The following is a 15,700-nucleotide window of genomic DNA, read 5'->3' as shown; positions in this document are numbered from 1 at the left end:
CCTTGGCTTTCTCTCACTTGTCTAACTCTCTGTCCTGTGATGGCACACTTGGTGTGTTTCTCTGGCTTGGGACTGTTCACTGGAACTCTAAAACTGCTTTCTATGCGAGAGCTTGTTCAGCTTCCAGCTTCTCCTCCGCCATCTTGTCCTCTCTCCCCCCCTTTCTTTTTTTGTATATATTTTTATTGTAAAAATATTGTACAGGGGGGTGACAGTTACATGAATAAGGCAATGAGTACATTTCCTATCCTATTGTTACACCCTCCTTTTTATATCCCCTTCCATCTCTTTCCTCCCCACCTCTCCAACTCCTCCCTCTCCTCCCTCCTGCCCCACAAAGTTGTAATGTTGGTTTTCAACATACTTTCTTATACATCTCATTGTTACAATGGGTCATCCTGTATCCTTATTTTAGCATTTTGTTATTTCCCTTCCCCTCCCCAAATTAAAAAAATGTATATACAAGATACAAGGTACCAGAATTAAATACAATAACAACAGTGGTTGTACCATGCGGAAGAATATACAAAAAGAAACAAAAAAACACATAGTACATTATAAGTACATTAAGAATAACAGCAACAAAGATAAAAACTCTTGTGCCCCTATCTTGGGGTTAATTTCACTTAGCATCAGGTTATATGGTCATAGGTACATAGCTTTTGACCTCTTCTGCTTGTCTCAGACATACACTAGTTATTGCAGATAAGGGAAACCATGGGATCTATGTTTCTTTGAATCTGGTTTACTTCACTTAATATAATTTTTTCCACATCTTTCCACACATACATATATATATGTATAATATGAGTGATATATATGTATATATACATTATATGCATACACACACACACACACACACACACACACATATATATATATATATACATCACGTTTTCTTGATCCATTCATCATCTACTGAGGGGCATTCTGGGTTGTTTCCATATCTTAGCTATGGTAAATAATGCTGTGATAAACATAGTTGTGCTGGTAGTTTTAGTATGGCCTTGTTTGTGATCATGTGGGTAAATGCCTAAGAGTAGGATATTGCTGGGTCATAGGTGAGCTATGTGGAATCTTTTGAGGAACCTCCATACTGTTTTCCAAAGTGGTTGAAGGAGTTGACATTTGAAAGCATCAATGAAAGGATCTGTCAGATCCATGCCAGAGGACCACGCAGAGGCAGGCAGGCACAGGAGAAAGATTATTACAAGGTTTATTAGAGGAGCCATATTTGCCTCTGCTATCTAGGTAGCAGCAGGGTCTGGGGGATAGGAAATGAGGTAGGTGGGAGTTCAGGTGGGTTTGGGCGGAGAGAGGGAGGGGCCAGCATATTTGGGTGGAGCTGAGGACCAAAGGTGGGCATAACGCTTACAACATTCCCACCAACAATGCAGTAGGGTTCCCTTTTGGCCACATCCCCTCCAGCATCTGTTGTTATTAAATTTCTTGATTATACCCATTGTAAGTGGGGTGAGGTAGAATCTCAAAGTTGTTTTGAGTTGTATTTTTTTTATGCATAGAGAAGCTGAGCATTTCTTCATGTATCTATTGGCCATTCTTATTTCCTTTTCAGAGAAGTCATTCTTTAAGTCTTTAGCCCACTTATTTATTGGGCAGTCGTTGCTTTGAGGATTTTTTGTTGGGGGATTTAATTTTTTCGAGTTCCAAGTATATTTTAGATATGAGACCCTTGTCCATTGTATGGCTAGTGAAGATCTTCTCCCAATCTGTGAGCTTTCTATTGATCTTGTTTGCTATGTCCTTTGCTATGCAAAAGCTCTGCAGTTTCATGCAATCCCATTTGTATAAACTTTCTTTGATTTCTTGTGTTTCTGTATCTTTATTAAGAAAATTTAGGCCTGTGTCAAGGATGTATGTGCTTTTCTTTAACAAAGAATGCTGTTGAACATCCGGCATTTATTAATACAGTTTTTGTGTATTTTGAAGTTACTTTCCATTTACTGGCTTGAGACTGCCCTGTCTCAGCCTGACAGAACTTTGTTTTAGCTCGTAAGTATAAATGAAAAGGACAGCTTTTCTTTTGCCAAAGATGACTTTTCTTATTCATTACTTCTGACTATTAGCTTTTAAAATTATGTTGATGTGTCAAATGTTATTAGCTCATGCTTATAAACCTAGCTACTCAGGAGACTGAGATCTAAAGATCACAGGTTTGAAGGCAGCCCAGGGAGAAAATTCTATACATTTGTTATACAACCAACCAGAAAAAAACCATTAGTGAAGGCGTGACTTGAGTAGTAGGGTAACAAAAACCTCAAATAAAAAAAGCCAAATGAGAGCATGAGGCCCTAAAGTCAATCCCAGTACTGGGACACATACACACACAAACACACACACACACACGTACGTTTGTACACACATATCATCACATTCATATCATTTTTATTCCAGCTAATTTTAATCTAAAGTTCTTATGTGAACAATTACTTTCAAGATTTTTGTCTTTGTATATTAAATAGAAATTCTGACTCAAGTGATTACTTAATGAAATTAATATTGGTTACATACTGAAGTAAAGATTTGAATAAGTTAGTGATGTATTTTATGTTTCTGACATAGTGGGAAGTCCTCCAGTTCACAAGCCATGCAGATCATACTCTGTTTAATAGCTGCATCATGTACCATGTCTGTCTGTAATTTAATTATTTCAATCATTTTGCTAACAATGGGTATTGAAGTTGTTTAATAATTCTGGCTACATCAAATAATCTGTTGCTCATATACTTTTTTACTCATTTATTTTTTCCATAGAATTTCCTATTTCTATTTGAACTAGAATTCACTTTTCAGTGAATGGAATTCAATTTCACATATTTATGTTAAATTTTAATAGCAATTGTGTGTGTTTTCCCAAATGATTATAATAAGTGGTATTTAAACAAGTAATAAAACATAAGCTTAGCTTTTCTAATCTCACCAACATTAAATATGGGAAGTTTTTAAACATTTAATTGCAATTAAGTTGAAGTGCACTCAAATCATAAATACATAGCTTCATGAAACTTTTATTGTATGAACACTCCCAGGAAGGAAACAGGATACTAAAAGCATTTCAGATATCTACCTTGTAGCTATTATGATAAACTATAGCCCTGTAAATTTAGACATTATCCTGATTTCTAAGTCTATAAGTTTAGTCTATTTGTTAACTTTAGCTGAAGGTATTTTGAAACTGGGTGAAGTAGTATTCTCCTCTTGTCCCAGCTACGTGGGAGTCTGAAGCACAAGAATCACCTGAGCAGTGCTGAAGAAGAATAAGTTCTTGGTTTAAATCTGGCTTAAACCATTATTAATGTTTTTATATGTAAACGATTCATTGTGTTAGACCAAGAATTTATTTTGAAGGAGGCATTCTAATAAACCAGTTATCAAAAAAAAGAGAGTTCTAGAACACAGGAAAACCTCGTCTAAAAAATTTAAAGCATTTATGTACTGTATAATTCATTGTATTAGTTCGGTGTGTTTGTGTATGTGTATATATACTTATTGAGATTTTTCTAAGATTCATTTCTACCACTGCATGCAGCAACAATTTATTCCTCTGATTGTTCTCTATGAATATAGAAAAAATTATTTCCCTAATGAACTACAAATGCCCATTTAGGTTGTATCCCAGTTTTTACCTGGTATGAATTGCAAAGCAATTTACATTTCTGTGCATATGTTTGGAAAACATGTTCATACAGTTTTATTGATGTACATCTAGAAACAAAACTGTTTAGTAGTGGAACTACTTTTCTGTTTTGGACATTGTGTAATAATTGTTAAAGTGGCCTTATTAGTTCACTCTTATACTCGCTGTGTGTAAGAATTCTAATTTCTCTAAACATAACCACTGGTATTTCCTCCCTATTACTTCTACCTATTTTGTATTATATAGTTGTATCATTTTATTTTTATGTTTTATTTCCTTCATTATTCATAGCATGAAGTCAACAGAATGTTCATAAATTATTTAGTTGAGATATTTATTAAAATCATTAATAAACAGAATAATTAGTAGACTTCAAAAGAGAATACAAATTTTAAAAACTGTAAGAAACACAACAGATTGAAATGCTATCAACTCAATGTAATTTTTTTAAAAAATACATGTTTATTGTAGGAAAATTAAGAAGTAGACATGTCTAACATCTCAATGAATACATAAAGAATGATTTCAATTGAAATTACATTTAGATTAAAATCAATATCCAACATATGCTGTATCAAATACATAGGCTTCAATGAGCAAAGCATATTGAAGCAAATAGAATAATAAAGAAATACAAGTTAAATGGTAGCTACCAAATGATCTCAAGATCAAGGCAAAAAATAGATATTCAACTATGTAGAGTCTTTGCACATGGAAGATAACATCAAAATTAGTTTAGAAACATCTACAGGAAATTCAAATTATAGAGATAAAAATTATACTCATGGGAAATTTTAACTTAATTCTCTCCACCTGTGGAATTCAAAACATAATAATAATTATAAGATAGTAAATCAAAATGATATAATTACTATTGTTTTTTTGTTAAGACTCCATGCTACACTTGTCAAATATATCTCATCTATTGAGATATTTTCTTTATTTAGGTTGTCAGTATAATAAAACACATTCACTGGTTTTCTAGCATAAAATAAAACATATTACACTGGGCAGTGTGGTCATTTTATATATACATTTTTAGCTTCTATTCTACAGCTTTGATAAAAATATTTTTACTTATGCTTCTAAAAGAAAAAAACACATTTATCTGTAAATTTTCTTCAAAGAACTCAGTCTCATTTTCCATTCCTGCCACCTTCACCATTTTTTAAACTTGTCTCTTTTGAAAGACTCATGGAGGTAGAAGCTCTGATGAACTAACCACATCTTAAATAATGTTACATTAACCACTGAGTTTCAACACCTAAATTTTGGAGAATCACATACAAATCATAGCAGATTGTATCTATATTAATAGAAATGATTAGCCTAGTTGGTTGAGGTTCATGCTTAACTAAATTTTAATTAAACTCTGCCCCTATGTTCCAATTGTATACAGTAAAACACTGTAATTATGAGGTACTTATCCTCAAAAATTAAACAAAACCAGCCAACAAAAAACACTTAATACTTATGTGTTTTCTTAGACTATAGTGAGAATTAGGGAGAATTCTCATGAAATTTTTCTTAAGTAGGAATACCTACATCTAGCATCAGATTTCAAAGCTATATACCAGGGAGTAAATACAAAATCGTTTTTCTTGTAGACAAATGAAAGATTAAGTTCCTACTGTAGAGCTTTTTAGGTGAGAAGCTATGAAGTATACTATATATGTCCATTTGTGAGACCTTATGTACATTTTTAATGCTAAAAAGAATAGAAGTTTATATTGAGCATTGTAAGTTGCATTCAGTAGCCTGCAGATACTTCACACCACAATCCATCAGTAGACTCAACAGCATTTTGTCTTCAGATTTCATAAGTGAGAGCATAACTCCTCCAACTTACCAAAAGATCATACTTTGATCTTGTAGTGGGTGGGTACTTCCTTTCTAATCACTACGTGATGAAGAACATGAGCAGTACATGAAGAAGATAAGAAGTGAGTGAGTCTGATATCAAAATATATTGGACACATTAACAAAAATATCAAATAATAAAAATACAAAATCTTTTACATATTTATGATAATTGCTTATTCATTTGTTTCCTGATATCAAAAAAAACTTGCAATGCCATATGGTCAAGTCTAATGAGATCCAGGTTTGAAAAGAGATCCAGGTTAGATTGTAGATGATTTTGACTGATGCTATCCACTCAAGTCTAATATGCATACTCTATTCAGCAGTCCTACACTATGTCCCCCTTGTTTCTCATTTTTAAAATTACATTCTTAATAAGATTGGGACTTTTTCATACCAAAGAACAAGGGTGATTGATGCAGAGACCATGACGGAGTTCTGGCTGTCCCCAGAGGGAAGTTATTGCTATTGTGCCCTATAAATAACAAGTCATTTGAATTGATGAATGCTGATTATCAACTGCTTGGTGTAACTAGGAGATTTTCTTGACTATATTCAAATTCTTGAGTTCATATTTCAGTGCATACTTCTTTTTTCCTTTACCCACCTTACCCACAGCCCAAGTAGGGGATGGTTACTTCTACAGAAGTAACAAAGATGGAAATGACCATGGCATGTACAAAAGAATTCTTCAAGAGTTTTAAATTTGCTGGATGGGTATTCCATGCATAGATGCTCTATGATAATGGGTAATATTTCACTTCAAAAATAATTTTGTCATTAAATGTGTTTATATATATGAACACATACATATATGTGTGTATCTATTTGTTATAGTTTAACTAATTTATAGTACTTTCTTTTATCATAGTATAAAAGTAATGAAATTATTTTATCTTGATTCATTATTGTTTTCCTTTATACTTTATGATGATAATGTAGCACATTTTATTTATTTATTTATTTATTTATTTATTTATTTTTGGTTGGTTGTGAGGCTTGAACTCTGGGCCTGGGCACCATCCCTCAGCTCTTCAGCTCAAGGCGAGCACAGTACCACTTGAGCCACAGCACCACTTCCGGTCTTTTCTGCTTATGTGGTGCTGAGGAATTGAACCCAGGGCTTCATGCATGTGAGGCAAGCAGTCTACCACTGAGCCACCTTCCCAGCCCTGTAGCGCATTTAATAGCACAACATACTCTTGTGTCAGAACAACTATCCAAGTAATTTGTTAAGATGTTGATATTTGATAGAATCTAATGTACAAATCAGTAGACTCTGGCATAGGCATGTTTGCTCCCTTCCATTTAATTGCATGTTCATAAAGTAGGCAGAAAGATTCAGTTGTAGACAACAGTGTGACTTGTCCTCAACTGAGCTACACTTCCTATACCCCTTCCCTACCCTTAAGAACTTGTGGAATTTGGAAATACATCCACTATAGCAAGGGAGGAAAAGGTCAAAGGTCTAACATGTCCCATTTATAACTCCTCATAAATCTACTAACCATGAGATGAACAAAATCCCCACCTTTTGTTTAATGTCAAAGAACATGGACTAGACACATAAAAATATGGAATAGCTTTAATTCTCAACTATCTTTGTATCATCTATGTATTTATACATTAATATTGCATCTCTTATTGAATGAAAAATTTTAAAACCATTTTCTTTTTTTGGGGGGGAGGGGAGGGGTCCGGTCTTGGGGCCTGAACTCTGGGCCTGGGCACTGTCCCTCAGCTCTTCAGCTCAAGGCTAGCGCTCTACCACTTGAGCCACAGTGCCACTTCCGGCTTTTTTTCTTTTGCTTATGTGGTGCTGAGGAATCGAACCCAGGGCCTCATGCATGCAAGGCAAGCACTCTACCACTGAGCCACCTTCCCAGCCCCATTTAAAACCATTTTCTTAAGATGTCATTAATTCCTTTTGGTCATCCTGGAAAGTTAGTTGAGAATTTAGATTTTGGTACTGTTTTTAAGTTGTTGCTCACATCTTGATATCATGCTTAGTGTTTATCTTATCTGATTCTGCTCCTGTCAAAATACCATAAAATCCATGGATTGCCTTGACTTGCATATTATACATCAGTCCACTTGTACTAATGGGTTGGTTTTAGAGAATATTATTAACACATTGGTTTTGAAAAGAAGTAAAGTGGTATGGAGGGAGATATAGTCAAATTGTATCGCTGCCAATTCTGAAGAACCAAAAAAGGCACGGGGAGAAGAGGGGATTGAGACAGTGTGATGATTCTCCAGGTCCCAATGTTATCTTCCCTGTACCTAACTCATCACCTCTTTCTTTTAAGAACTGTCTAAATGGATGCCAGCAAGGCTTGAGCTCTTCCACAAAAGAGACACTATATAGAAGGTTCTTCTATTATAGAGGTAAAAGCGAGCAGGGTGTTGGTTCCAGGAAGGAAGCAGCAAGAGTTTAATGGCCTGTGCATTATTTTAGTGTAGCGCTATTGACATTAGCTATGGTTTCCTCTAATTTTGCATTTCCTGTTTTCCTTAATGCTAGTGGAGACTTTTCCAATCTTTGCTTCTCCAGATGATATGATGGATTTTCTTAAGGACTCTAATCTTTTGTACTAAATTGATTTCTGTTAGAAATAGTTACAATGACTTCTCCATCTTGAGTCATGACTGATAGACCTCATTAGCTTCCTCTAGTTTTTTCTGGTGGAAATGTTTTAGATAACTTAAGTGTGAGCCATACATGCAATTTATGCATTCCATTTTTTTCTTTTGACAGTCATAGGGTTTGAATTAAGGACATTGGCACTGTCCCTAGTGCTCTACTACTTGAGCCACAGCTCCACTTCAGCTTTTTTAGGTAGGTAATTCGAGATAAGAATCTTATAGTTTGCTGCAATGGTCTAGCTTTGAACCATGATCCTCAAATCTGTCTTCTTAGTGGCTAGGGTTATAGGCCTAATCATAGGTACCTGGGAATTCACTCCTTTCAATGTATGAAAATATCTATTTTTAGTAGCTTTCAAACAAAAACTACAATATAATCCTTAAAATAATAAGTACTTTTTACTGGACTCCTGTGTCCTTAATTTGACTTTTCTACAAGATATATAAAAAGTTGGAGAAAATGTAAATATGCAGATTTATGTTCAAAAGCTTACCCATTCAAGTCAGTTTACTTTGTGGATAGTTACTAAATATAAATTTGGTTGTAGACATTCAAGTACCTATAAATACAAAATCATAAAACAATGCCTGTCACTTGTTCTCATGATGCTTAAAATCTAGCAGCAAAGATTGGAGGAAAAGAAAATTTGCCTGAGATAAAATATGGACCAAGCTTGAGGATGCATAACAGTAATCCTAGTTTCTTCTAAGAGACAGGGTGGACTGTGTTTCCAGGCCAGCCTAGGCAAATGAAAAAAAATAAACAAACAAAAAATTAACAAGTCTTTCTCATCCTAATAAACATACCAGTTATAGTAATTCCAGCTGGAATTCCAGCTATATAAGAGAGGTAGATTAAAAAAAAGTGAGACAAGATAAAGATACTGTCTGAAAAATAAGGATAGAGGTATGGTAGAGTATTTGTTTAGCAGGTATGAGGCCCTGAGTTAAAATCCTAGCACCTACAATATAATATAGCTATTTAAAAAGACACATGGAAGAATTTTAGTAAGTATAGTTGTTTGATAGACTCTGAGATTTGGAAAAAATTGCTCTTTCAAGCTGGTAAAAACTTTATTGCTTGAGATGACAAGATGTAGAAAGAACAACTAAGCCGAGCACTGGTGGCTCAAGCCTGTAATCTTTTTTTTTTTTTGGGTCCGGTCGTGGGGCCTGAACTCTGGGCCTGGGCACTGTCCCTCAGCTCTTCAGCTCAAGGCTAGCGCTCTACCACTTGAGCCACAGCGCCACTTCCGGCTTTTTTTTTTTTGTTTATGTGGTGCTGAGGAATCGAACCCAGAGCCTCATGCAGGCAAGGCAAGCACTCTACCACTGAGCCACCTTCCCAGCCCCTCAAGCCTGTAATCTTAACTACTCAGGAGGCTGAGATCTAAGGATCACTGTTCAAAGCCAGCCTGTGCAGGAAAGTCCATGAGATTCTCATCTCCATTTAACCACCAGAAAACTGGAAGTGGTGCTGCAGCTCAAAATGGTAGAGCAAAAAAAGTAAAAGGGCTCAGGGACAGGGACCAGTCCCACGAATCACAAAAAAAATAAAGAAAGAAAGAAGAAAAAAAGAACAATTAAGAAAATACTACATTAATCCAGATGATAGAAAATGGGAATCTAGGAGATAATTATAATTGAGACTGTGGATAGAATAAAAGGGAAACAATTCAGAAAACATCTAGAATTAGAATGAGATACAATAATGAATGGATTTGTGGAATAAAAGCAAGAGGAATCAAGTGTGATCCTAGAGTGTAACATGCTAGGACACTAGTATGTAGCAATCACAGTTGTGAAAGGGTTGGCAGGGAATTTGCACTGCAATGGACATTTTTGTTTGAGGAATGGGTGGAACCCATTCCAACTCCTTTCATTGGCAGGTAGAGATACAAGTTCAGAGCTAAACATCAAAGAAGATATGGTATAAAGAAAGTACTAAGCTTGATACAATGTTGACAGTAATAGCAGTAATAAGTAGATCCATGGACAGCTGGAAGTACAGGATAGAAAAGCTATGACATGACTAAAGTTCCACACAATTTTCTGATTCAGAAAACATTTTTATTCCAATAATTAAATCACTACATGAAAAGATATTTAATAGATGCATTGACATAGTTAGTTGGATCATTTAGTTGGACCAGAAATAATATTAATTGAATCATAAACTCAACATTAATAATTTACTATCACAGCAGGACACAAAGTACTATACACCATTCTCACAGGCTAGCAATTCTCCCAGGGGAGAAAATTTTGCAACAATTTTCTATTAACATCTTAAAGTAACTTCTATATAAAATGAGCAAAGCTTCTCGCTAAACAATTATGCTGAACCAAACAGAAAAATGTGTTCTTCAATAATATGATATTTCAAAGACATATATATGTGTGTTCATGTGTGTGTTTAATTGTTTGCTGAGGTCTTCTTCTTTTCCCTACTAATCTGATTCTATTATTTCCCCTTTTTCACTATTCCAAAAATATAGTTTATTTCAAAACCAGTCAATTTCTTTCATGGAAGGAATTTAATAAAAGACACAATATGAAATTTAACTATCCATATGATTAATAATATAACAAAATGTAATACTCATGTTGAATTTACATAAAATGGAAGAACTATATTCAAATTCCACTATATTTACAGAAAGAGAACTACTCTGACACTTCTTGTATAACATCCAAATAACAGCAACTATTTTAACATCCCATTTATTTTTCTTGAATAATAAGAAACCAATCTTTGGTTAGTGCTATTGAAATTAAAAACTGTATTCATAACATCAGTGAAAAGTACCCTAGCATATACATTCTACCACTTATTGGCATAGTTTTCTTATGCATTCATGTTAGTCAAAAGTACAGAAGAATAGTTTTGAAAGGTTAAATGGCCTTAAAACTGGTTTAAATGGAACATTTCTAATAGTTTCTTAGTATTTCTTTATACATAGGTCCATTTAAATAAAATTATATTTTATTTACAATGAATGGGTCCAGGGAAAATAATTTCTAAAGGAAAAAAACACTATAGTATTCTGTAAGAATATTAGAACTACATCCTGGTATAAGAATTGCTCATAACTATGAAATGGCAAAAAAAAAATCTAATCTGATTTTGTTATTAGCACAAACTTCTCTTCAACACAAGAACAACTGAAATTACATAGCCTGAAAAGTTACACCAACTTACAATCATATAAAATAGTAAACTGTTTACTTATTTGTTAGCTAAACAATTTTTTGTGCCAATCCTGAGGCTTAAATTCAGAGCTTGCGCACTATTTTGAGCTTGATTGCTCAAAACTAGCATTCTACCACTTCAGCCTGGATAGTTACTTGGAGATAAGAGACTCAAGGAATTTTCTGCCCAGGCTGGCTTCAAACCATGACCTTCAGATCTCAGTCTCCTAAGCAGCTAGGATTACAGGCATAAGACATTGTTTACAGTATTTTTATATGTAGGAATGACTTAAATGAGAGATTAAATAATGATTTACACATCTTGTAAGTCTGAGAGTTTCAGCCTTTGGTTCCAATTTCTAAACTATTTCTCCAAATGTGTATTTTATTTGTAAAAACAACTGACCACTGAGTATTCAGAATTCTCTCCATCATGATGAAAGTATCATCTAGCATATTTCAGTTTATCCCTTTGAACTCATCATGAAGTCATTCAGTCAGTTAGCAATGTTTACCTATAGTGTTCTCCTTTGGATTTCATCTATGTGAAGACTAAACATGGACCATACAGTATGGCCAAGTACCCCTTAGAGGAACAAGAAAGTACGCAACATCCCAGGCAGGTCCTGAGGGGATGAGAAAGTCAGCCAGCTTACTCCTATTCTAGCCATGTTGAAAATTCACATTCATTGTTCAATTTCACTAATTCTTGGCACAGTCAAACAATAGTAGTATTTCTCACTACTTTTGCTCATTATTTAACCTATCATCTGAGCAACCTTTTGTAGACTTATCTTTGAATGTGAGTACTTTCACTTAGACTCTGCTAGCCAGCTTTCCAGAAAATACACCAATCACAGATGCTTCCATGAATATTTTCTTCAGTACTTAAAATGGGAAATGGACATGCAACCCCAAGCAGATGCTTCAACCAGATCAACAGCTCTGGTCAGAATTCGCTCTATATTTCCAACCTGTTTCCTTAGACATTGGTAGCCTCTGAGAAGGAGTCAGTAGGGCCATTGTTCTTTTTGACTTCTAGGTTCTTTTTAGCCTTGAAAGTCACAGATACCTCTGAATGAATGGCATCCAATCTCTGCTCACAGCGGAAGGCTGAAAGGAAAGCCTTCCGGTAGTTGCTGTTCATCCAGCCGTACAGAAGGGGATTGGCGAAAGTAGAGCACATGGCAATGATGTGGAACACAGTGAAGATGAGTTTGTACTCCTTCAGGTCCAGGACCTGGTTGTCAATGTCCACGGCAAGCTGAAAGGCATGGAGGGGCAGCCAGCTGACCGCAAATACCACCACCACACACACCAGCATCTTAGTTGTTTTTTGTCTTCGCTGATGGTAGTGGTCACTTGCAGCTCCAGGGCTGATGTGGTTCTTCAGCTTACTCCAGATCCGAGTGTAAGAGAAAGATATGATGCCCAGAGGCAAAAGGTATAGGATTAGCAAGGAGGAAAGACTATAAATAGTACTATACATGCTCTTCTCCTCACCAGGCCATTTCTCAGTACAGGCCACAATCTCAAAGTCTGGAATAATCTCAATCAATGAATACTCCCTAAAGATGGCCAGAGGACTCGCCAGCAGGGCACTGGTACCCCAGGCCATACCAATAATCAGGAAGCTGATGCGTTTGGAGATCTTGCTTTCCAGGTGGTACACAATACACCGATGCCGATCAAGGGCAATTACTGTCAAGGTGATAGTGGACACTTGTACAGCCAGTCCCTGGGCATAGGGTACCAGGTGGCACAGAACAGGACCCATTTTCCACTCCCCCATTAAGGTGTAGGTGAGTGTGAATGGCAGGCACAGGGTGTTCACCAAAAGATCTGCCACAGCAAGATTGGCAATGAAGAAGTTAGTTACTGTACGCATGCTCTTGAATTTGATCACCACGTGGATCACCAAAGAGTTACCAACTACTCCAAGCATGATGATGGAGCAATAGGCCAGGATGAGGACAACCCGCACCTCCAGTAATTTGGTGCTGTCTATGAGCTGGGGCTCAGGGTCAGGGGCCAGGTCCCCTTTAGGAGTGGTGTGCCCTGGCCCATACAGCTCTATCTTCACCTCTTCTGCTGTCTGATTCTCTTCCACCTCGTCATCTATTGGGCCCATTTTCAGCAGGACTCCACTTGGCCTACAGGTAGTACAAGAAGAGGTCATAATGGCAGGAAAAAAATGGCAGGAAAAAATGTGGGGCCTAGAGCCTAGAAGGGGTGGGTATGATTAATGCACATGATACACATAGAACTACCATAATCAAAACTTGCACTCTGTACTGTACACACTAATAAAGCATATCTCCTCAAAGAAAGAGAACAAGACATAGGAAATAAAGAAAACAGAGGGAAGCAACGAAATATCCCAAAGGAACTATTGTAGTTTTGGGTTAAGGCTCTAGTTAGCTTTCTCTGACCTCCAGAATGGCATAGTGCTTTATCTTAATAAAACATGTTCCTTAATTACTCTACTTCAGGTAAATCATGCCTTTAATATGTATACAATGGTGCCATAAGGCAAGTTTCTTTTCTACAACCAAGAAACAGATCTAGGAATGCTACTTTTCATTTTAAGTGGGATAAATATTGAAAACCATCCATTTTATACCTGCTACAAACTCACCAAATTAATTTTCAATGAAGTTTAACTTTTAACTGCTTTGAACTTATAACTAAATATATAAAATCAAACTATGAAACTAAAGGGACAAAATTAACCTCTGAGCCTGGTGCCAAATTTTAGAAATACTAATCAAAGCTAATTCAAAATAGACTCTGTTGCATGGCTATATTTTCTTGTGCATTGGTCAGTTTTCTACAACTAGGTTTGGTGATGTTTACCTGTAATCCTAGAAGAGTTCAGTAAGATTGCCTTCGGAGGCCTGCCCTGGGAAAAAGTTGGTGAGACCCCATTTCAACCAAAAAGCCATGTGTGCCAGTGTGCACCAGTAATCTCAGCTACATGGGAGTTTAAGTGGGAAAGATCATATTCCTGGGAAAGATCATATTCCAAGACCAGCCTATGCAAAAACATGAAAACTTATTTAGAAAGTAAAATAAAGGCAGGTGCTGGTGGCTTACGCCTGTAATCCTAGCTACTCAGGCGGCTGAGATCTGAGGATAGTAGTTCAAAGCCAGCCTGGACAGAAACATCCATGAGACTCTTTTCCCCAGTTAGCTATGAAAACAAACCAAAAAGTAACCAGAACTGAGGATGTTGTTCAAGTGGTAGAGTACTAGCCTTGAGCATAAAAGCTCAGGGACAGAGCCCAGGTATGGAGTTCAAGCCTCAGAAACAGAACAACAAAAACAATGTAAAATAAATTAAAAGGGATAGGAATATGGCTCAGGTAGTAAAGTGCCCCAAATGTAAGGCCCTAAGTTAATACCTGATAACAAAAATGGGGGGAAAGTGAGCCTGTATAGAAAAGAATCTTACAGTGTTATTATATAAAATTATCCTCAAATATAAATCCCACCTCTCTCTAGCTCCTAAATTTAAAATGTTGAACACTTTACTTAGAATTCCTAACCCCAATACTTTTTCCTCCGTCCATGTGACAAGTTTCAATCAACACAATTCCCATTGGCACAAATACCAAATGACCAAAAGAGAAGTAGCCATTATAGATTTTCTTATTTCCTCCAGTCCTCATACTTAAAAGACCCCTTAGCCTGGTTGCCTACTCCTCTCCTCCACCTGTCTCTTCTAATCATTTTTACTATAGTAGCTTATTCCCTTCTATTTCCTACCATAATAACTGAAATAGTCTTATAAGACATTTTTCTTCCTCTTTTGCTTTTACTCAGAAATCCATGTATTTAACAGATAAACTGGTATTTAGGACGTATATGATGGTTACACTTATTCAAATATGTATTTGGCAAGGCTTTTGGAGTCTATGTATGAGTGAGGCTTTGCAGTGGGTATCAGACAGTAAAGTAGTACTCCTATTCTAAGGCTGTTACATTTACTGGACAGAGTTCCCTTGTGATCATATGGTTTCCCTAAACAGTCCAGATTGCTTCAAATAATATAACATATTAGCTTTTATTGTAAGATGTATTTGTTTAGTATAAAGAACATTAAGAAGCAAAATCCTACCAGTAATTTATCACATTGTGACAAAGGTTGCTGCTCTGAATTCAGAAATAGGTTTCGAGCCCGGTGGCACTGCTTGGCTGTATCTGTGTGCACCCAGCCCCACCCACCACCTTTCCCTGATCTCTCTTTTATACCACAGGAGGACTGAGTTTCACAGAGGGCACATGCAGAGTTCTAAGTCAGGGTTCCTGATAGAGATAAGTCACTAAGGAGGCAAGCAG

The 15,700-nt window shown here is 36.1% G+C and overlaps 1 protein-coding gene across 2 annotated transcripts; it reads right to left on the bottom strand.

The window, feature by feature from the left end:
- Nucleotides 1-12,062: 12,062 nt before the first annotated feature.
- Npy2r (neuropeptide Y receptor Y2) lies at nucleotides 12,063-13,523 on the bottom strand. Of its 2 annotated transcripts, XM_013029835.1 has the most exons (2): nucleotides 13,402-13,490; nucleotides 12,063-13,062 (listed from the first exon to the last, which is right to left on the bottom strand). In XM_013029835.1, exons 1-2 carry the CDS (start codon nucleotides 13,488-13,490, stop codon nucleotides 12,342-12,344), a joined length of 810 nt encoding a protein of 269 aa, XP_012885289.1. In that variant the 3' UTR covers nucleotides 12,063-12,341. The 2 variants fall into 2 exon arrangements, with proteins under 2 accessions (XP_012885289.1, XP_012885288.1); XM_013029834.1 differs by having other exon boundaries at nucleotides 12,063-13,523.
- Between the last annotated feature and the right edge of the window lie 2,177 nt (nucleotides 13,524-15,700).

This window comes from Dipodomys ordii, unplaced genomic scaffold (genome assembly GCF_000151885.1).
Source record: "Dipodomys ordii isolate 6190 unplaced genomic scaffold, Dord_2.0 Scaffold123, whole genome shotgun sequence".
Classification (NCBI taxonomy): domain Eukaryota; kingdom Metazoa; phylum Chordata; class Mammalia; order Rodentia; family Heteromyidae; genus Dipodomys; species Dipodomys ordii.
Note: the sequence above shows the minus strand (reverse complement) of the source record. Positions and strands in the feature narration are given on the sequence as shown.

Bases quoted from the DNA above. Each gene is read 5' to 3' on its own strand.
- Npy2r (XM_013029834.1), bottom strand. From the start codon at position 13,490: ATGGGCCCAATAGATGACGAGGTGGAAGAGAATCAGACAGCAGAAGAG.